The 18,596-nt window shown below is 39.5% G+C and overlaps 1 protein-coding gene across 1 annotated transcript in view; it reads left to right on the forward strand.

The window, feature by feature from the left end:
• Nucleotides 1-18,596, forward strand: part of LOC127432064 (serine/threonine-protein kinase OSR1-like) — a 67,861-nt gene that overhangs the window by 8,568 nt on the left and 40,697 nt on the right. Inside the window, exon 2 of the mRNA XM_051682855.1 lies at nucleotides 13,615-13,727. Within this exon, the coding sequence (XP_051538815.1) occupies nucleotides 13,615-13,727 (113 nt within the window). The remainder of the gene's footprint in view (nucleotides 1-13,614; nucleotides 13,728-18,596) is intronic.

The following is an 18,596-nucleotide window of genomic DNA, read 5'->3' on the forward strand; positions in this document are numbered from 1 at the left end:
AACTGTTTTCCCTTTCTAAAACCTTACCACACCTCATTTTGGTTTCCCAAGATGTGTCATACTGTAGTTTTTGAGACTGTTCACTCATGCCCAGACTGATCGCACTGGGAATTTGGCAACAATAGGACGAATGTTCTGCAGCTGAAATCGCCTTGTGCTTACCGAAAATTCTAACCACTGCCCCCAGTGACCGAAGCTGGAGGTTTTGTTGAATGTATGCGCACGTGTCAGCTAGGGATGTGCATAAGTAATCGAGTAATGGAGTACTCGTTCTGCACCAGCTACTCGAGTATTAAAATCACTACTCGAATATTGCAAATTAATTTTCCTTTACGCATTTGGCTGCCATGAGCAGTGCTGAATTACACTGTTTATTGCTCACCAAATCTTGCAGTTACAATTGAATCCACTGGGGGCGCTGTGGATGTGTGTTGTCGAGGTGTTTGATGAGAGAAGATAAAATGCCATCAAATATTTTGATTCTTATCGAATTCTACTCTATTTGTTTTCGGTTCTTTTTGGAGTCATACAAACCAGCAGACAAGGATCAGCTATTATTGGTGGAAAGAAAATTCGAAGTGAACTTGGAAGCTGATCAGACCAGTGTGTGTGCATGTGTGTTAAATCTCTGAGCGAATTTTATAAAAAGCAAACTTTCACCATTTGTTTTTCTGAATAATAACATGTGAAATGATAAAATGTGAAAGCCTTTATGTAGTCTCAGAGTTTATATTTGTGCATTACTGTCATGCCATCAGTATTGGTTTCTATGTATCTCCGGGTGAGTACAAATGTTTTTTATGGTTATTTAAATGTTTTTATTTATTTATTATTTTTTTATTTTTATTAATGCATATTTTTTTATTTTGAAACCATGTTTGCTATTGTTTGTGAATGGAACAACACACGTACATGTCATACATGTTATTTTTAATGTGCATTTTAATTTATGGGTAATCGAGTACTCATTTTTTTTGTGGGTTAGAGTTCTTGACTATACACAATTACTCAAAAATGCCCATCTCTATAGTCTCAGCTCCAGTTTCCGGGTAAAATGTCCACAGAGTGGTGCCAAAAGCGAGTTGTAGCCTATTTTAAGTTGTAAATGATGTAATACAGTCAACAGAAATGCATATTTCACTAACCATACGCCCAAACCCTAAACCTTACCATCATTGAAGTAAAAATTAAATTTTAGAGCGACAATGCAGCCTCCAAAATGTGCTTTTACTTCCTGGTTCCCATGGGACAACAACCCGTGTTTCTGAGACTGCTCTCGTGACACACTATCAGTAGTGGCATAGGGAATGGTAAACACTTTGGAATTGGTGCAAAAATGTCTGATGGGAGATGCCGCTTGTCAGTAATTAGTCAGAATGGGTTTGATTTCAGGGTTTTTAATGGGTCCTAGGTGGCATCATGAGGACGAATGCCCCTCAGTGTGTTGTGAAAGTCATTTTGAAGTGTCCACTTGGTACCATAGAAGTAAACAGAATGCATGTTGTCCATTTCCTACTCTGGATTGCAAACTCGAGGCAGATGTACTGTGTGTTTCGCCTGTTTCGAGAACTGTTGAAAAGAGAAGGACTTTGTGTGATGGTTTGCCACTCGTTTAATATGTGGAACTGGCTCACAAAACAAGGCATGACTGTAGATGGTGTGTCAATAAACAGAGTATTAAAAGTGCATTATTTTTACACTATCTAAAAGGACATTTGCAGTTATTCTGTGACCATTTCATCACATACTAATTGGTTACCACAAGCAAACATTTTATAGATGTCTAAATATCCTCAGTCTAAAATATTCTACATCCAAAACAGACCAAGTCAAAGCCTGGATTTACATTTACAGAATACCATTGGTTTGATGAGCATACTCCCATGCAAATGCAAAGCGCAGTAACTGCACAACTGAAATTATTAATTTTTTAGACCATGATCTGTCCCGTGACAGACAGGTGTGGCTTAACTATGTTCAGATTAAGAAAAAAAAAGTGTGTGAATTGCAGTAACTACAAAATCTACATTAAAACCAAGTAACTTTGAAGCCATTTTCTGCAGTTTCAATGTTTATATAGACTAGCCTAACTAAAAAGAGATTGATGGTGTTACTCTTCTATTGCTCCATTTGACTCATTTTATGGTGGAATGCAGTTCTCTGTGTTTGAATCCTTATGTAAACTGGCCAGCACTTATGCTGTGCAGTGGTGTTGAGTCCAGTTGGAAGCTGTAGTTGCTGACCAGAGCAGCTCCTGTAAAGGTCCTGTATTTTTGTATTCAAAGTATTGCTTCCGTTAGTTAAGAGAACTCCACTAAAATAAATAAAAGACAATAAGCACTTTTATTTCCAACAGCCACCTTTTAATTATTAATAAACAGTTAGTTCTGCGTCCTTGAATTTGATTGGACAAGAGGCGTTACAAGAGTGCTGTTGAAGGAGTCAAATCAGCTCTGGGACTATTCACTGTTTGTATCACACCGCTTGTGTTCGTGGTGTTCGAAATTGTCAAATGTAAGAGCAGTGCAGATGTGTTGCAGCTAGATGTGGGAATTTTGATTCATCGCTGTGACATAAAAAATGTCAGCTAGCAGTTGGCTAAAAAAGAAGTCTTTTATTTGTTATAAGCGAGTTGAACTGACATTTAGAGAGACTGCGTTGTCTGTCAGTGTGCGAGTTTCATTGTCGTTATCGTCTCTCCCTCCATGAATACTCGAATTACTGCTACACTACAGCTGAGAAAAGAGTTAAAATGAACAGCTTCAGCATTAATGCCGATCACAGCTTAGAGCCGCAACAGTAAGAAGGAGGCAGGAGCCGGTGTTGCAGTCCACGTAAGTGTGTTTTATTTTCAAAGTTTAACTTAACACGGTGCTTTTCAGCAAGTCTTTTCACTTTGCAGACACAGCTTCACTGTTATCACTCAGGACAAACTTAATAGTTTTAAACAAACACTTTGCAGCATATGGCTTCGGGTTGTGTCAGGTTCGGACTCTCTCTGTCATTCCGCCGGCCTTTTAAAGCCCGTCTCCGCCATCACTGAAATGAGACGCAGGTGTTTATTGTTGACAATCACCAGGTGATGGCCCTTACTGCTTCCTCTCTCCCCATTGACAGACACACGACCACGTCCCGCTCCACATACCCCCACCGCCCGACACAGGCCTGGGCCCCATCCGGCCTGCTAAACCCCCCCCGCCCCCCATTCCTGGAAAAGAAATCAGCCACAACCATCTGCGGCCCCGGCCTGTGATCCGAGTAGAGGATGAAGGCCCACCCCAGCAGGTAATAGCAGAGGGTTAGGACAGCCCATTTGATGGCCAGGCACTCTTTCTCAATCGTGCTGTACTTAGTCTCCCTCAAAGAGAGCTTGCGACTAATGTACAGCACGGACTGCTCCACCCCCTCCACCTCCTGCGAGAGCACGGCCCCTAACCCCCTCTCTGATGCATCCGTCTGCAAAATGAAGGGGAGAGAGAAGTTAGGATCATAGCTTAGAGTCACAACAGACGGAGTAATCACACATGCTCAGGGTGCCTAGCTGATTCTTCTAAGTTTCCGAGTTAGGAGAAGATGTATATTTTAACATGTCGGAGGAAAGTACACTTTCAGTGCCAGTGTCAAAATAAGAGTTCCCAAAGAAATATAGAAGAATGAAATGTCGTCCTCCATGTTTTCTCTCCAACAACGAAATACTTGAACGTGAGTGACATACTCATAGGATTATTCGGGTAGCACATAAAGGCAGCATCACTCCACGATTGCTCGGATCGGATTACTACCAAACTACAACTGAGAAATAGTTAAACTAACTGCTTCAACATTAATGTTCATCACTGCTTGGGAATCGCGACAGATGCAGGTAATCACACACTCAGTCTCTCTTTCTCTCTCTCACACACACACACACACACACACCAGGGTTTTCGTTAGCCAGTAATTACAGTTTTTTGATGGTTAAAATGTCCTTATGTCCAACAAATTCAAACATTGTTGGACACAATGTCCGGTGAAAATATTAACACGATTAATACCCTTTAGTAGATACGACAAATGAACAGTGTGACACCATACCAGTGATAACAGCACTTCGCTGCCACAGAGGTTTATACTTTCCAGAAGCTTGCTGAGTCCTAATCCGCGACTACAACGCGTTGTATCCTGCACACTGGCAAAAGCAGCCTGCTTTATTCCTGTTTCACATGCCCACAGTGAGAAACTTCTCACTTAAGAACCACATTAAAACAGCCTTGCATGGCTGTCTTCTGAAGAGAAGCACACCAGGCTTATGTGCATCTCAAGCTGTAGAGAAACACTGGACACATTTGGCTTCACTTTGGCAGCAAAACGCTTTTGTGCTATAAAAATATTGGAGGAAATTTTGCATAAAAATAAAGGAAATTAGACAAGGTGAGAAATTATATGACATAACATAACGATTTGTTATTTTAATATTTATTTATAAGCAAAAAGACGTGTGAAATTGCAGTTTACCCCCTCCACCTCCTGTGAGAGCACGGCCCCCGGCCCCCTCTCTGTTGCATCCATCTGCAAAATGAAGGGAGAGAGAAGTTAGGAGCATGTAAAAGCGGCCCGCCACAGAGTGCAGATTTCACTTTCGTGAAAGCCTGTTGGCACGCCTCCGTCCACTGAACGGGATCTGGCTCCCCCTTTTTAGTGAGATCGGTCAAGGGGCTGGTGACATCAGAGAAACTAGGCACAAACCTTCGGTAGTACCCAGCCAGCCCCATAAACTGCCTCACCTCCTTTTTGGGCTTGGGACATGGGCAGGCCGCTATCGCCGCGGTCTTATCAATTTGGAGCCGTACCTGCCCATGACCCAGGTGGAAGCCCATATAACGTACTTCCACCCGTCCAGTTGTGCACTTTTTCGGGTTTGCCGTGAGCTCTGCCCCTCAGCGACCTCAGGACGGCTCTTAGGTGCTGCATGTGCTTCTGCCAGTCGTTACTGTATATAATGATGTCGTCCAAATAGGCAGCGGCGTATGTGGCGTGCGGCCGGAGAATCTTATCCATGAGGCACTGGAACGTGGCTGGATCCCCGAACAAACCGAATGGAAGAGTGACGAATTGGTGTAATCCGAGTGGTGTGGAAAATGCAGTTTTTTTCTCAGGTTAATGGAGTTAAGGGGATCTGCCAATACCCCTTTGTTAAATCCAGTGTCGAATAAAATTGAGCCGCACCCAACCGATCGAGCAGTTCATCAATTCGGGGCATTGGGCATGCATCAAATTTACACACCGCATTGACTTTCCGGTAATCCACACAGAACCTGACTGACCCGTCGCTCTTAGGTACAAGAACAACTGGGCTGGCCCAATCGCTGTGCGATTCTTCTATTACTCCCATCTCGAACATTGCATCTAATTCGTCCCGAATCACTTTTTTCTTGTGTTCGGGCAAGCAGTACGTCCGACTACGCACTACCACTCCAGGTGGGGTCTCGATATGGTGTTGTATGAGGTTCGTACGACCATGAAGAGGAGAGAACACATCCGCAAATTCCTTTTGCAGCTTTGCCACCCACACGAGCTGGGACGGTGAGAGGTTGTCTCCACAAGGGACCGTGGTGAATGGATCGGCTTTGAACCTCTGGCCTGAACATTGCCCACTCCGGAACTACTGTCGCCATGGACACGGGTACCGCCTCTCCCCATAATTTAAGACACATGACAATGTCCCGTTCCACAACCACTCACATTTCCTATTAAAGTTTTAAAATGCAGCAATAATGGGTTGTTTGTTCCTCCTTTGTAGCCATGAGAGGCTTTTTCCTTTTCTTATCAGCATGGATTAGATGCCAGCCAGGTGCAATGTCTGAAATGGGTATCTTTCCAAATTGAAAATGACATGCTATAGAACTTTACCTAATATTCTAATACATTAATTAAAAAGCAGGGGCTTGCAGTTACTGGGCAGTAATAGTGCTCATAACTATTGCTGACAGATTTATTTTGATGGCAAACTTAAGCCAGACTCAGCTGTCCCAAGGGAGTTTCATTTTTTCAGAAACCCATTCAAGTGAACTTATGAACTCATACTGTACTGTATGAGTCTTCTATGCATATTAAACATCCAGTTTTAGGCTACCAACACCTGCAGTATGTTTTACCTCCCATTGCTCTTATGTGAAAGCGTGAACCGTGTACAGTTCTCAGAATTGAAGGTTTTGGGCATGCGCTCTTTCTATTGTAAGTGTGACTTTTTGAATAGAGTTCAAATTAGTCAAAGTTTCCTTCTGTCTCGCAGCCAAAAATGGGTTTGTCCCATTTGCTTCAACCCTGCTATTATTGATTACATGCAAAGAGCTGTCTTAGTGGGAGATGAATTGTATTAAACCATATAGTCCAGGATGATTTCTCAGGAACTTGTAATACTTCAGTCTCCCCTGGTTCAGTGTCTGAGTGTGTGGATAACCCACTTTTGGCGCACATTAAGCAGAACCATTGTTTTGGTTACTCCTTAGTGGAATTAAAGTCGTTTTATTGCTCTGATCCTTGCATTTCTTTCCACCTCAGAGAGCACGGAGTCTCATTGGATGGAGTCAGACCTATGGAAAAAGCATGGCGCTCAGGTTCCTCTGGCCTACACTGGAAATGTTTGATTACCACTGTTGCGTAACTATGGGCAACTTACCGCTCAGCCTGTCTGTCTTGATTAGCTATAATGCTGTAGGAAATGTCTGTGACTGTAAGGTGAAACAGAAGCTGTTTTTGTTGAGGTTGATTTGAGTTGGAAATTATTTTTCCATGTCAATAATCATATTCTGTTCAGTAATAAGAAAAGAGGTGCTAGTCTAAAGACAGATAATGCAGGGCTCATCAATAAAGATGGCCTGGGGCCAGTGTAAGAGTTTTGGTCCAGTCCTATAATGTCAATGTTTACATCCTTATGTGCCATTGATTTATTGATCATGCATGTGTTTTTTGTTTTTTTCTTGCAAACTTAACATGATATTTTAACATAATTGTTTTGCCAATTTAATTGAATTCTGCTGATGTAAACATATACGTATAATATGTACAAGTAGCCTAATATATCATCTTACTTGCTGACATAGATGGGGTTTTGTCAAAACTGTAACTTGGTTGTCTTCAAGCGTCAATTAGAATGGGCTGAAAATTATACACAAATCAGAAATGTTTTGCACTGTGTGCCAAATGTGAGTTTATAGGTGACAAGGAGTTTCATTATTGCTGTAAAATTTCCAGCTGTTATTGAAAATTACAAACGGATACGTTTTAAAAGGATAACTCGCCCAAAAATTTTAATTGTCATGATTTACTCACCCTGATGTTGTTCCAGAACCTATATGGTCTTCTTTCCTCTGTGTAACACAACAGGAGATGTTATGTAGGCCGAACATTAGCCTCAGTCACCATTTACTTTCATTGCATCTTTTTTTCGGTGTGTACTATCCCTTTAAGCTTACATCTAGTAAAATATAGCGAGGTTTATGCTTAAATAAATAAATAAAACAATTTGTCAGTGGGCTGAGAAAAATAAACAAATTTTTAAATTTTAAATGACATGCAGAAAATGCCTCTATTACTTCTTTTACTCCCTCCATCTGCTCCAACATAACGGTCTCTAGTGTGTTTGTGTGTGTGCGCATGTCTTTGGTTTGTGGGGTTTTGGAAAGAGGGGGCATGGCTAATTCAGTGGCTAGTCTGGTGAAAGTTCCAGAACAGCTGAAATTGTTTACAACACCTTTAGATATATCTTCTTTCAAGCTTTTTGAGATATTTCTTTACTGGAAAACAAGAGTAAAATACTGAGTAAGGAAATGCTTTGTAGGCCATTTAATCGTGCTGAATAGAATATGTCCCTTGAGCTGCAAGACATATATATTCATATATTATTTTCTTGACAAGTGACTGAATTAAAAATGACCAGAATGGCAATGGATGAAACTGGAAATAGCATATTTCTTGGCTGTTTAAACTCTCTCATTTAGCTAACATCCTATCTAATTATGAGGGACATAAAGAAGGGAGGTTGAAGAAATGAATCAATATTAAAATGTCATTAAACCTGAGATAGGTGAGATTAAGCATTTTTCATCCAATAGACATCGCTAGTCGGACCATGGGCTGTGTATTTGTCTCGGTAAACATTTGCTAATGGAACTGAATGAATCCGATTCTTGATTAAAACCAGGCGTGTTTGCATTTGTTCTGTGGGGAAGAACCCACAATCTGGAATGTGACCAAATAACATCAGCTGTTGGTTCTTCATTTTTTTTGTTTTCTAATTTAGTAACCTGGTAACCTAATATTGAATCATTATATTCAGAAACCAGCAAACAGGCCTTCATAAAATCTTGTTGCTGTGGAACAGAGGAAAAAGATGGAAAAAGGAAGGAACAATTTTCTTCTAAAATAATTTCATATAAATTAACAGATGAACCTTTGATGCACTTTCAGTGTAATCCTGATGTTTGTGTGTTTTGTTTGACCTCAAGAATAGGGCAAAAACTGCTTGAGATAAGTAACCACTTTGTTCCCATCACACCTGTAATACAACGGCTCATAAGTGACCGAAAGATGACTTTGATATTCACACGGATTTATGTTTATATAATAAAGTATTATGACTTAATTATATTTGTTATTGGGTTGCTAGGCTGCTTTTGCATTACTTCCTCCTTTATGATGTATTTGTTGTTTTATACAGAGCAGAGGGCAGTTCCCAACAGTTACGTGTTCTAACCAGGCGCAGTGCAAAAAGAAAGCAACCACGTTTTTATTGGTCACTTGGTTTCTCTTCAACACCTTGCTGGGTAGCCTCACACAAAGTAAAATCTCATTGGTCCAAAATCCCACTACACATAGCTGTACTGTAAACATCAAATATGTTCTGATTGGCTGTGATTGTGGCTCTTTGCACAGCATTTTCATTACAAAAGTTGGTTATTATGTTATTCTCATTACCGCAATGTGAAAAATGTATGTATTTAAATGGTAAAGTATTTATAAAAATGCTTAATGAAGAATTAAACCACATATCTAGTGAGTTAGACAATGAATCCGTCTGCAATGAAAGATCCCCACTTTCTTTGTCTGATTTCACTGTTTACTTTAAAACAGGAATATGTACTCTTTTTGCCCCATTTCACCTTAAAGGAATAGTTCACCCAAAAATGAAAATTTGCTGATAATTTACTCACCCTCAGGCCATCCAAGATGTATCTGAGTTTCTTTCTTCATCAAAACAGAATTTAAGATTTGTAGGATTTCATTTCAGGCCTCCTCCTTTAATCAATGCAAGTGAATGTACTCCATTTTTTGACGGTCCAAAATGCATATTTAGGGTGCATCAAAATAATCCACACGACTCCAGTTGACAAATAAAGTTCTTCTGAACCCAAACGATTGATTATTTTTTAGAAACAAAACAATACTTATATACTTTTTAACTACAAATGTTCACTTCCGTACATCTCTGTGACGTGCGCTCACGAGAGGGATGACGTAAGCTCGTTGGTAAGGTCACACGTCATGTGGAGGAGGAGTCAGGAAGCGCGTCATTGTTTACAAGAGAAACTTGCACAGAGCACCAAGCGCCGTCCACAAACCAAAACAGTCCAAAACAATATAATAAAATAAAGAATCATTTCCAAATAATAATAATAAAAAAAACTATGTAAACAATGACGCGCTTCCTGCCTCCTAATCCACGTGATGCCTGACCTTACCAATGAGCTTACGTCATCCCTCTCATGAGCGCACATCTAGAGATGTACGGAAGCGAACATTTGTAGTTAAAAAGTATATAAGTATTGTTTTGTTTCTCAAAATAATCAATCGTTTGCTTTCAGAATAACTTTATTTGTCGACTGGAGTTGTGTGTATTATTTTGATGCACCCTAAATATGCATTTTGGACCGTCAAAAAATGGAGTACATTCACTTGCATTGTTTAGAGGAGGAGGCCTGAAATGAAATCCTAAAAATCTTAAATTCTGTTTTGATGAAGAAAGAAACTTAGATACATCTTGGATGGCCTGAGGGTGAGTAAATTATCAGTGAATTTTCATTTTTGGGTGAACTATTCCTTTAAAGATTTATTGTGACCTCTTCATCCCCTGTTAGCCAACAGTGGCACACTCACATTCAACTTTAGTACAGTCTTCGCCGATTCATCCATCACAACCATTACTTTGTTTCTGTGTGGGGAATTTACAATTTAAACTGTGTATCCTCTTTCCTTCTGGCGAGCAGGGCTCTGTTAAAGTCCCTAAGTTGTTTATAGCATATGGTCACAAATAAAGAGCTTGTGTCAGATTGATGAAAGTTACAAACTTGTTGATTGGGTAACATGTTTCTCCCAGTTGGCACTGTTGGGCAGTCCTGGGGGCCAACATGCTGTGACTGCTCCAGATTTTTGTGTTCAGGGCCAGGCCCGAAGGTAACGAATGGGAAAATCTGTCAACACTGAAGAAGATGATCATATTGTATTACTAAAATGAGAGTTGAGTAGTGTTGAACTTGAAACCGGTTCAGTCATCATACAGATCAGTTTGCTACACATAAGTAGAGTGGGTTTTCTTGAGTCTTGTTTATAAGCTACTTTTGTGCTTCTGTTTAAAATGATCTTTTAAAGGAATATTCTGGGTTCAATGCAACTTGGGTTCTGTTACATGCTGTTGTTACATGTTATATTCTGTTGACCACAGAAAATAGTCGTTCCCCAATTTGTAAAAGCGAACCGAAATTAGGATAATGCAATACAATGGAAGTCTAAGGGGCAAGGCATTGCACTGGAATACACATTAAAGTAAACACTATTTTGAAAGTACTGTGTATACAGCAGGCACTATGGTGGCTCAGTGGGTAGCACTGTCACCTCACAGTAAGAAGGTCCCCAGTTCAACTCCTGGCTCGCCCAGGGCCCCTCTGTGTGGAGTTTGCATGATCTCCTTGTGTTCGCGTGGGTTTCCTCCTGGGTGCTCCGGTTTCCCCCACAGTCCAAAAACATGCAGTGAATTGGAAACTCTAAATTGCCCATAGGTAAGACTGTGTATGTCTGTCTGTGTTTGCCTGTGGACTGGCCACCTGTCCATGGTGTTTCCCTGCCTTCGGTCCGAGGCAACTCCTGTCATGAACACATAAAGTCGCTAATAATAAAGTTTCAAATAATAAAGTTACTAAGTTCAACCGAGACAAATCCACCTATCTGTAACACATTACCAAACAATCTTTGTGTTTTTATGACAGATGAAGGAACAGCGATTATACACATCAATTGGAATTCATAGAGTTTTAAACTTTTAAACCAAAAATGTTGCTTTCTAAAAAAATTCTCACAGAAGAGTTAAGTAAATTTGTAATGTGATTACTTTTACCAAAAATTAAGTGGGGAAAGTAATCTGATTACAATTTTTAGAGAAGTAAGCAGTAATTTTGTGGTGGATTACTATTTTTGAGTAACTAACCCAAAAGTGCTCAGAACATTTGTTTAATGAAAACATTTTAGCTATATTTTATTTATTCAGTTCAGTCTCATCGTGTGGTTTAATTTTCTGATAAGTTTGCGGAGACACGATCCTGTCAGCCCTGTTCAGCACTGTATTTTTTAATTAAAAAATGAGAACTGTTGTCAGATTTTTCCTTTTAATGCTCCCTAATCCATGGTGCCCTGCTGGTGCAATCAGAATGCTAAACAATGAGGACTTTGTTATTATTAGGCCATATGGAGTACAGCTAGTTGATTAAAGATGATTAAAAAAATTCTCTCTGCCTCAAACCAGCACAATAATATGTCATTTATATTCAGCTCGCAGTGGAAACATAGGTACAGTACATGCTGATTTACGAGGGTCTATGCTCCCTTAGATTCTGTCTTGTATTATTCAGGTTGTGTGGACCACAACCTTCCGTTCCCAGTTTTCTTAGTTATCCTGTCTCCAGTATCTTGTCTGTTTGCTCTCCTTTGCCAGTTTGAGGTGCTTGAGCAGAACCTCATTAAACCACTCTAGGGATTAACCTTAGCAGTAAAGTTGAAAGCCAAGTATAGCACTCAAATCCTTTGACTTATGGTCTGCTAGGGCTTAATAGTCTTCTCGCATGAATGTCCATTGTTACCGTGACAGAGGAATGTTTTGATTTAACATTAACCTGTCAACTCTTTTCCAAAACTTTCTCAGGCAGTAAATGTAATGGACGAACTTGAGCACTGCTCAGATTAGGGATGTACAAAACTATATCCACCATTTTCCTGAACGCGAAAGTGTTCCACGATTTGACTGTTTTCAGTTTCCGGTCTCCAGTTTTGACATGACATGAAGCGATGGTCCGAGGTTAGTAACATTGATATCATTAATTATTTTGAGTTGTTATGACAACCAACAACTGCACAAATTGAGCCTGAAATTAATTTTTACACCAGGTAACACTTAAATGTTTGTTGTTCTCCTCTGGATTGCTTGTTTTGGCAGTTTTCACTTTGCGTCTTGAGACCAGAAATACAAAACAGGCAATTAGAATCATCATGGCGCCACCCAGTGTTTGGTCAGGAAAACTGTGGATAGGCTATATTTTCTAAATCAACTAGTCGGTCAGTTGCATGAACTTCTAGTCAACTAATCAGTCTTAATGAAGCCCTGTATAATTAAGCTGGTTTCAGGTTCAGTTTGGGTCCCCTTCAGATACATTTTCTTATGGGATGTTTAAATTAGATGCTTTCTTGCCAATATTGCTATATGGAGACAGAATGCAGGGGTCTCACTATGCAATTTTAGAAGTTGAACTATTTATAACGTGGCTGTGGTGGTGGTGTTTAAAATGGGCTGAATTTAAAGACAGCTTTTCCAAGAGTGTTGTACTGTGAAACTGTTTAACAGCTAAAGCCCAGCACTCTGTCAGCATGCTAATTATATAAAAATGAAACCCCCCAAAAAACATCCTCACTAATCAGTCTCGCATTATTACTTGTTGGATGATCGTGACCCATTCCTAGCTCAGATTTGACTTTGCCTTTTAACTGACATGTCTACTCCAGTGGAGACACAAGCATAAGCACTGCAGTGTTGGGTTCATTACCAGCCTACTGTTCACTGTTCTCCTGGGTTATCTGGGAAGTAGTAAATGGGCAAAGTGAAACTGTGTCTTAAGAGAAACAAACCACTGTGGTGTAAGACTGCTAAGCCCTTGGGATGCAGGCATTACTTGCCAAAACAGCACAAAGTGGAAACCTTTTCCTTATTCTGTGCTGCCTTGTTGGACACCAAGCATGCACTGTGTTCGTCAAACCAGTGGATGTGGTGAAAACTTTCAGACCACTAAGGCCTCAGATTTGGGGAAGAAACCTGCTTCTAAGGAACTTTATTTGCTTTTAATTCAAAATATACAATAATTCTGTTCTTCTGTTTGGAATGTAGTCACCTAAAAGGGGCCATATCATGAAAAACATAATTGTCATCTCTCTCTTCAAATGAAAGTGTTCAATGTACTGTGTAGACAGTGGAATCATTTCAGTTATCGATCTTGAACAAAGTCGCAGTTTCTCTGTGTTCTTCACTCTGTTCTGGCTTTGTGTCATGTGCAGCTTCTGATGCATGAAGTTTAACATGAGTTATGTCCTTTGTTGCAGGGAGTGGAGCTACAGCTGTTGTCCAGGCTGCCTACTGTGTCCCCAGGAAGGAGAAGGTCGCCATCAAACGCATCAATCTGGAAAAATGCCAGACCAGCATGGATGAACTTCTGGTATTGAAACTACTATTACTGATTATTTGTTTGGTTTATTGCATTGAAGATAATAGATATTAAGACTGAACCACTCTCAGGCACTTCCTTTTGAATATGCGGAAATCAAAATGCATTCTACTTTCTTAAAACACATTCCTGGTGCTGCCGTGTATGATGGAAAAAAGTTTGTCTTTCGACTTTAAGTTAACCAATAGCCAAATAGCTTGTTTTAAGCTACTGTTGTAGGTACTGCAAGACTTCTAAAATCTTGCCAGTAGAATTTACGTAATTAAATTAAACATTAAATTTCATGTTATAATGGTTATGACAATAACAGTAAATAACAATAGATTTAAAAAGCAGCGTTCCGGTATCGCGCCATTCTGGTATGTAATGCGCACTTTCTTAAAATAGTGTGTTAGTATTGGTATGGAGGCAAACCGCACTCTCCATATGGGAATTCCTCTTCAACATGTTCTGCTTAAATAAATGGAATCTGTTTGGCATGCTCCCAGCAGTGTAATATTTAAAGGCTGCGTATGACAGATACCACTGTATGTAAGTCATGGCTTATAAATGCCAACAGCTTTTATGAGCTGGCATTGAACAAACACCATAATGGGTGGAATGGCAGATTTTAATGCATCACATCTCTGCATTTGTTATTGGGCAATAGCTCAGTATCTACTGAGAATAAACCAATTTCGCATTTGTAGAAGCTTTTTAACACTATAATAAAATCCTCCCAATTAACAGGAGTTTGGCAACGATCTAAAAGACGGTGACTTGCGATGATATCTTTAATTTCATGCAAGACGAGAAGTGGACAGAGATTCAACTGTTTCCAGATTGCCAGGAAACTATCATTGAACCAAAGGAATTCTCTCTGGTTTTTCTAGTTTCATGCCAGGGTTTTTTATTTCTTAGTCAGAATTTCCCTTTGCATTTTAATGTGCTGACTAATACAAGGTTTAATCCCTGTCATTAAAGTGCATTAACAAACCTGCAAAATTTGTCTCTATTCCAGTTCCACAACACCATTTGCTGTTTACTTTGAAAGTTTTAGAGTTGGCATCTTTGTTACATTGGCATGTCAAGGTACAGCCCAAATTATGATTTCCATACATGAGTCTTTTCTACATAAATCCATTCCACTTCCCAGCTTTAACTTCATCTGTCAACTTCTCAAAGTGCTTAAAAGGTCATGCTTTTGTTTCCTCGTGACCGCGGGGAGCTGATTTCGTTGGGAAAGCTCATATTCCCGATTTACTTGCAGGAACTCAGTTCTTCCCACAACCAGGTGTCTTAAAGAAGAGTTTGAAGGCATGGCTGATTTTATCCCTATACATTGAGGTGGTCAATATACCGGTTTAAATAAATTTGTTTGGTTTTTGAGCATTGTTCCACAGTTACGCAAACACTGCCGCATGGCAGGGAATGCACATTTACAGAAAGAGCTTTCACACTAAGTAAATTACCTCAGGAATGATTAAATAACACCTTTAATCAACCGTACATTTATCAACACATCTAATATATAGTCACTAAAAGGTTTCAAGGATCCAAAGGCTAAATTCAAAACAATTGTGTGGTAGAGGGGTTTGCTTTAGAATCAAAGCAAATGCTTATCTTGTCTAAAAACAGAGGTGCCCCATTTTTTGCTTGGATAAAAAAACAAAAAACAATGCTTGATAAAATAGTATTTTTAATTAATAGTACTTTAAATGTTGGAAAGATCTACCATTGCTTTGCACATTGTTTTAAATCAAATAGGAACATGAATTATTTTTTCTGATGTTTTTGAATCTACACTCACTGAGCACTTTATTAGGAACACGTGTACACCTACTTATTCATGCGATTATCTAATCAGCCAATCATGTGGCAGCAGTGTAATGCATAAAATCATGCAAATACGGGTCAGGAGCTTCAGTTAATGTTCACATCAACCATCAGAATGGGGAAAATGTTTTATCTCAGTGACTTTGACTGTGGCATGATTGTTGGTACCAGATGGGCTGGTTTGAGTATTTCTGTAACTGCTGATCTCCTGTGATTGTCACGCACAACAGTCTCTAGAGTTTACTCTGAATGGTGCCAAAACCATCCAGTGAGTGGCTGTCCTGTGGATGGAAGCGCCTTGTTTATGAGAGAGGTCAATGGAGAATGGCCAGACTGGTTTGAGCTGACAGAAAGGCAACGGTAACTCCGATAACCACTCTGTACAATTGTATGTGAGCAGAATACACACAGAATGCACAACACGTTGAACCTTGAGGCAGATGGGCTACAACAGCAGAAGACCACATCGTGCACTTTATTATGACCATAGTGTTCCTAAGAAAGTGCTCAGTGAGTGTATTTGCCATACAAATTATATTGACTAAAATTTATGAAAAATTATTATTGGCCAAAATTTTCAAGAATATTGCAATGTAAGTATTTTTCTTATCACCCAGCCCAACGTGTCCCAACAGTCTGTTCAACCATCAGTAAATGGAGACTTTCATACAGTTGAACTGAAGTAAACCCTTAGGAATGACTGGGGTGAAAGTTAGAGAGAGATTCTTGGAGAGTTAGGGGTCACATGGAACATTTTCAGTTCAGGTTTCCTCTCATGCTTTCCTCGACTTTAAGACCTGCTGAGCACACTCTAAACAGAGGGGCATTAAATTAAAGCCAGATTGCTCCTGTAATGAGCAGGAGGGGCTATCAGCTATTGCATGCTTTCTGCATGGAGGGCAGTGCTCTGAGGAAATTCTTCCGAGAGGTTTGGGTCAATTTCACTTATGATCAGGCCAATTTACTGAAGAATAGCATGCTCTAGTTAATCCCGACATGCCAGAGCTACCCAAAAAGCTGTCAGAAAGAACAGGACTGTGCAATCAAGTCACAACTCGGAGGCTTTGTGATTGTGTTGTGGGATGAGCAACAATTTTCCTCTCTGAGCTGAGATCCTGTCGTTGCCATTGACGTCAAGATTAATCTATAGTGGCTCCACTGTCTTTCACCACAGCGTTTACTCTGTGGGGACATGATGAGACCTTCCCTAGGCGTTCTAAAGTCACATGACTTTAGTGTCTGACAATTCTCCATCAGATGACAGTGCTTGAATGTACTGCATATCTACTATATTGATTAGCTGCCTAGAAATGGGCCATACATGCAGGCAGATCCAGAAAGACTGAGACCACTAAAGTGAAAATGCTTCAATTTTTTATTTTTGTAATTTAATTTTTTTTTCTGTTACAAATAATTTTATTTGGGATGCACCGATAAGGAATTTCTGGGCCAGTAGGATAACTCTTAACTGCTGCTGTTTAAGGTTTGGCGAATGTAACATGAACCAGAAATGTGTCTACATTACAGATGTATGCTGATTTGAATGAGCAATAAATGACAACAAACTTGCATACATTTTATGGTGACCATTTATATGAGGATTTATGGTAATCCTGATAAATCCTCACAGAGAGAGAATAATTAACTTCTAACAGCTGTAGTAATGCATTAAACCAAAATGAGGCGCTAAATTAACCACATGTAACGAACGTTAAACAACAAAAACCCTAATCTCTGTATATATGGTGTAATGTTTATGCTGCAAGCTAGACTGTGAGTGCAGCGGTGGTTTGTGTGTATGTGTGTGAACGCATTGTGATCATGCGTGTCTCATTTACAGGCATTTTTTACAGCACTTGTCTGTCACAGTTTCATTGTATAACTTATATAATAATGGGAATAGTTAAAAACATCATAAAGATCAAATAGTCATGAGTCATAACATAGTAGTATTTAATAGTATTCTGATTTTTCCTGTTACCGGCCAATAATATATCGGCGGCCAATATGTTGTGCATCCCTAAATATCAAATGCATAACAGTTTGAGTGAAATTGGCATGAATTTTAGAATTTCTTTGTATTTGTCATGTCCCCTTTTTGCTTTAATGACAGCATGTGCTCGAGCTGGAATGGACTCCACAAGTTTCTGCAACACTTGATGATTATAAATGTTACTATTCCAAGGAACATCTTGCATACTCCAATGGAAGCAAGAAAATCAAACATTTGTACAATGGAGTTAACGTCATAAATGTACTTATTTGATTAGTGACCCAGAAATAGTGCAGAATCTTATATATTTCTTATTCATTTTACATCATAAAATGTCTTTGTTTCGAATCATTCAAAATCACATGAAAATAGCTTTCTGTTTATTTCTAGGTTTAAATTACATTTTGAATCCTAGATTTTCATAGTTGACTCAGACTTTTGGATTCTATTGTAGATAACTTGCAGTGTATTCAAAATATCCTTATATTGGTTCACAAGTGTCAGTCTTTTGAATATGATGGTTTTTGAGTCATTTGCATTCTTTTCATTAAAATTGTTGAATTTGCATTCTGAGATGTAAATGGTATTGTGGTTCTGATGTGTTTCTGCAGGAGGGCAATTTTTCGATCTAAAAATTGCTAAATTGGTTTAAACTAAACTTGACTGTGGCATGATTGTTAGTACCAGATGTGCTGGTTTGAGTATTTCTGTAACTGCTGATCTCCTGTGATTGTCATGCACAACAGTCTCTAGAGTTTACTCTGAATGGTGCCAAAAACATCCAGTGATTGGCAATTCTGCGGACGAAAACGTCTTGTTTATGAGAGAGGTCAACAGAGAATGGCCAGACTGGTTTGAGCTGACAGAAAGGCTACGGTAACTCAGATAACCCCTCTGTACAATTGTAGTGAGCAGAATACACACAGAATGCATAAGAATCTATAGTGGCTCCACTGTCTTTCACCACAGCGTTTACTCTATGGGGACGTGATGAGACCTTCCCAAGGTGTTCTGAAGTCACATGACTTTAGTGTCTGACAATTCTCCATAAG

Source organism: Myxocyprinus asiaticus, chromosome 41 (assembly GCF_019703515.2).
Source record: "Myxocyprinus asiaticus isolate MX2 ecotype Aquarium Trade chromosome 41, UBuf_Myxa_2, whole genome shotgun sequence".
In the NCBI taxonomy this organism is placed as follows: domain Eukaryota; kingdom Metazoa; phylum Chordata; class Actinopteri; order Cypriniformes; family Catostomidae; genus Myxocyprinus; species Myxocyprinus asiaticus.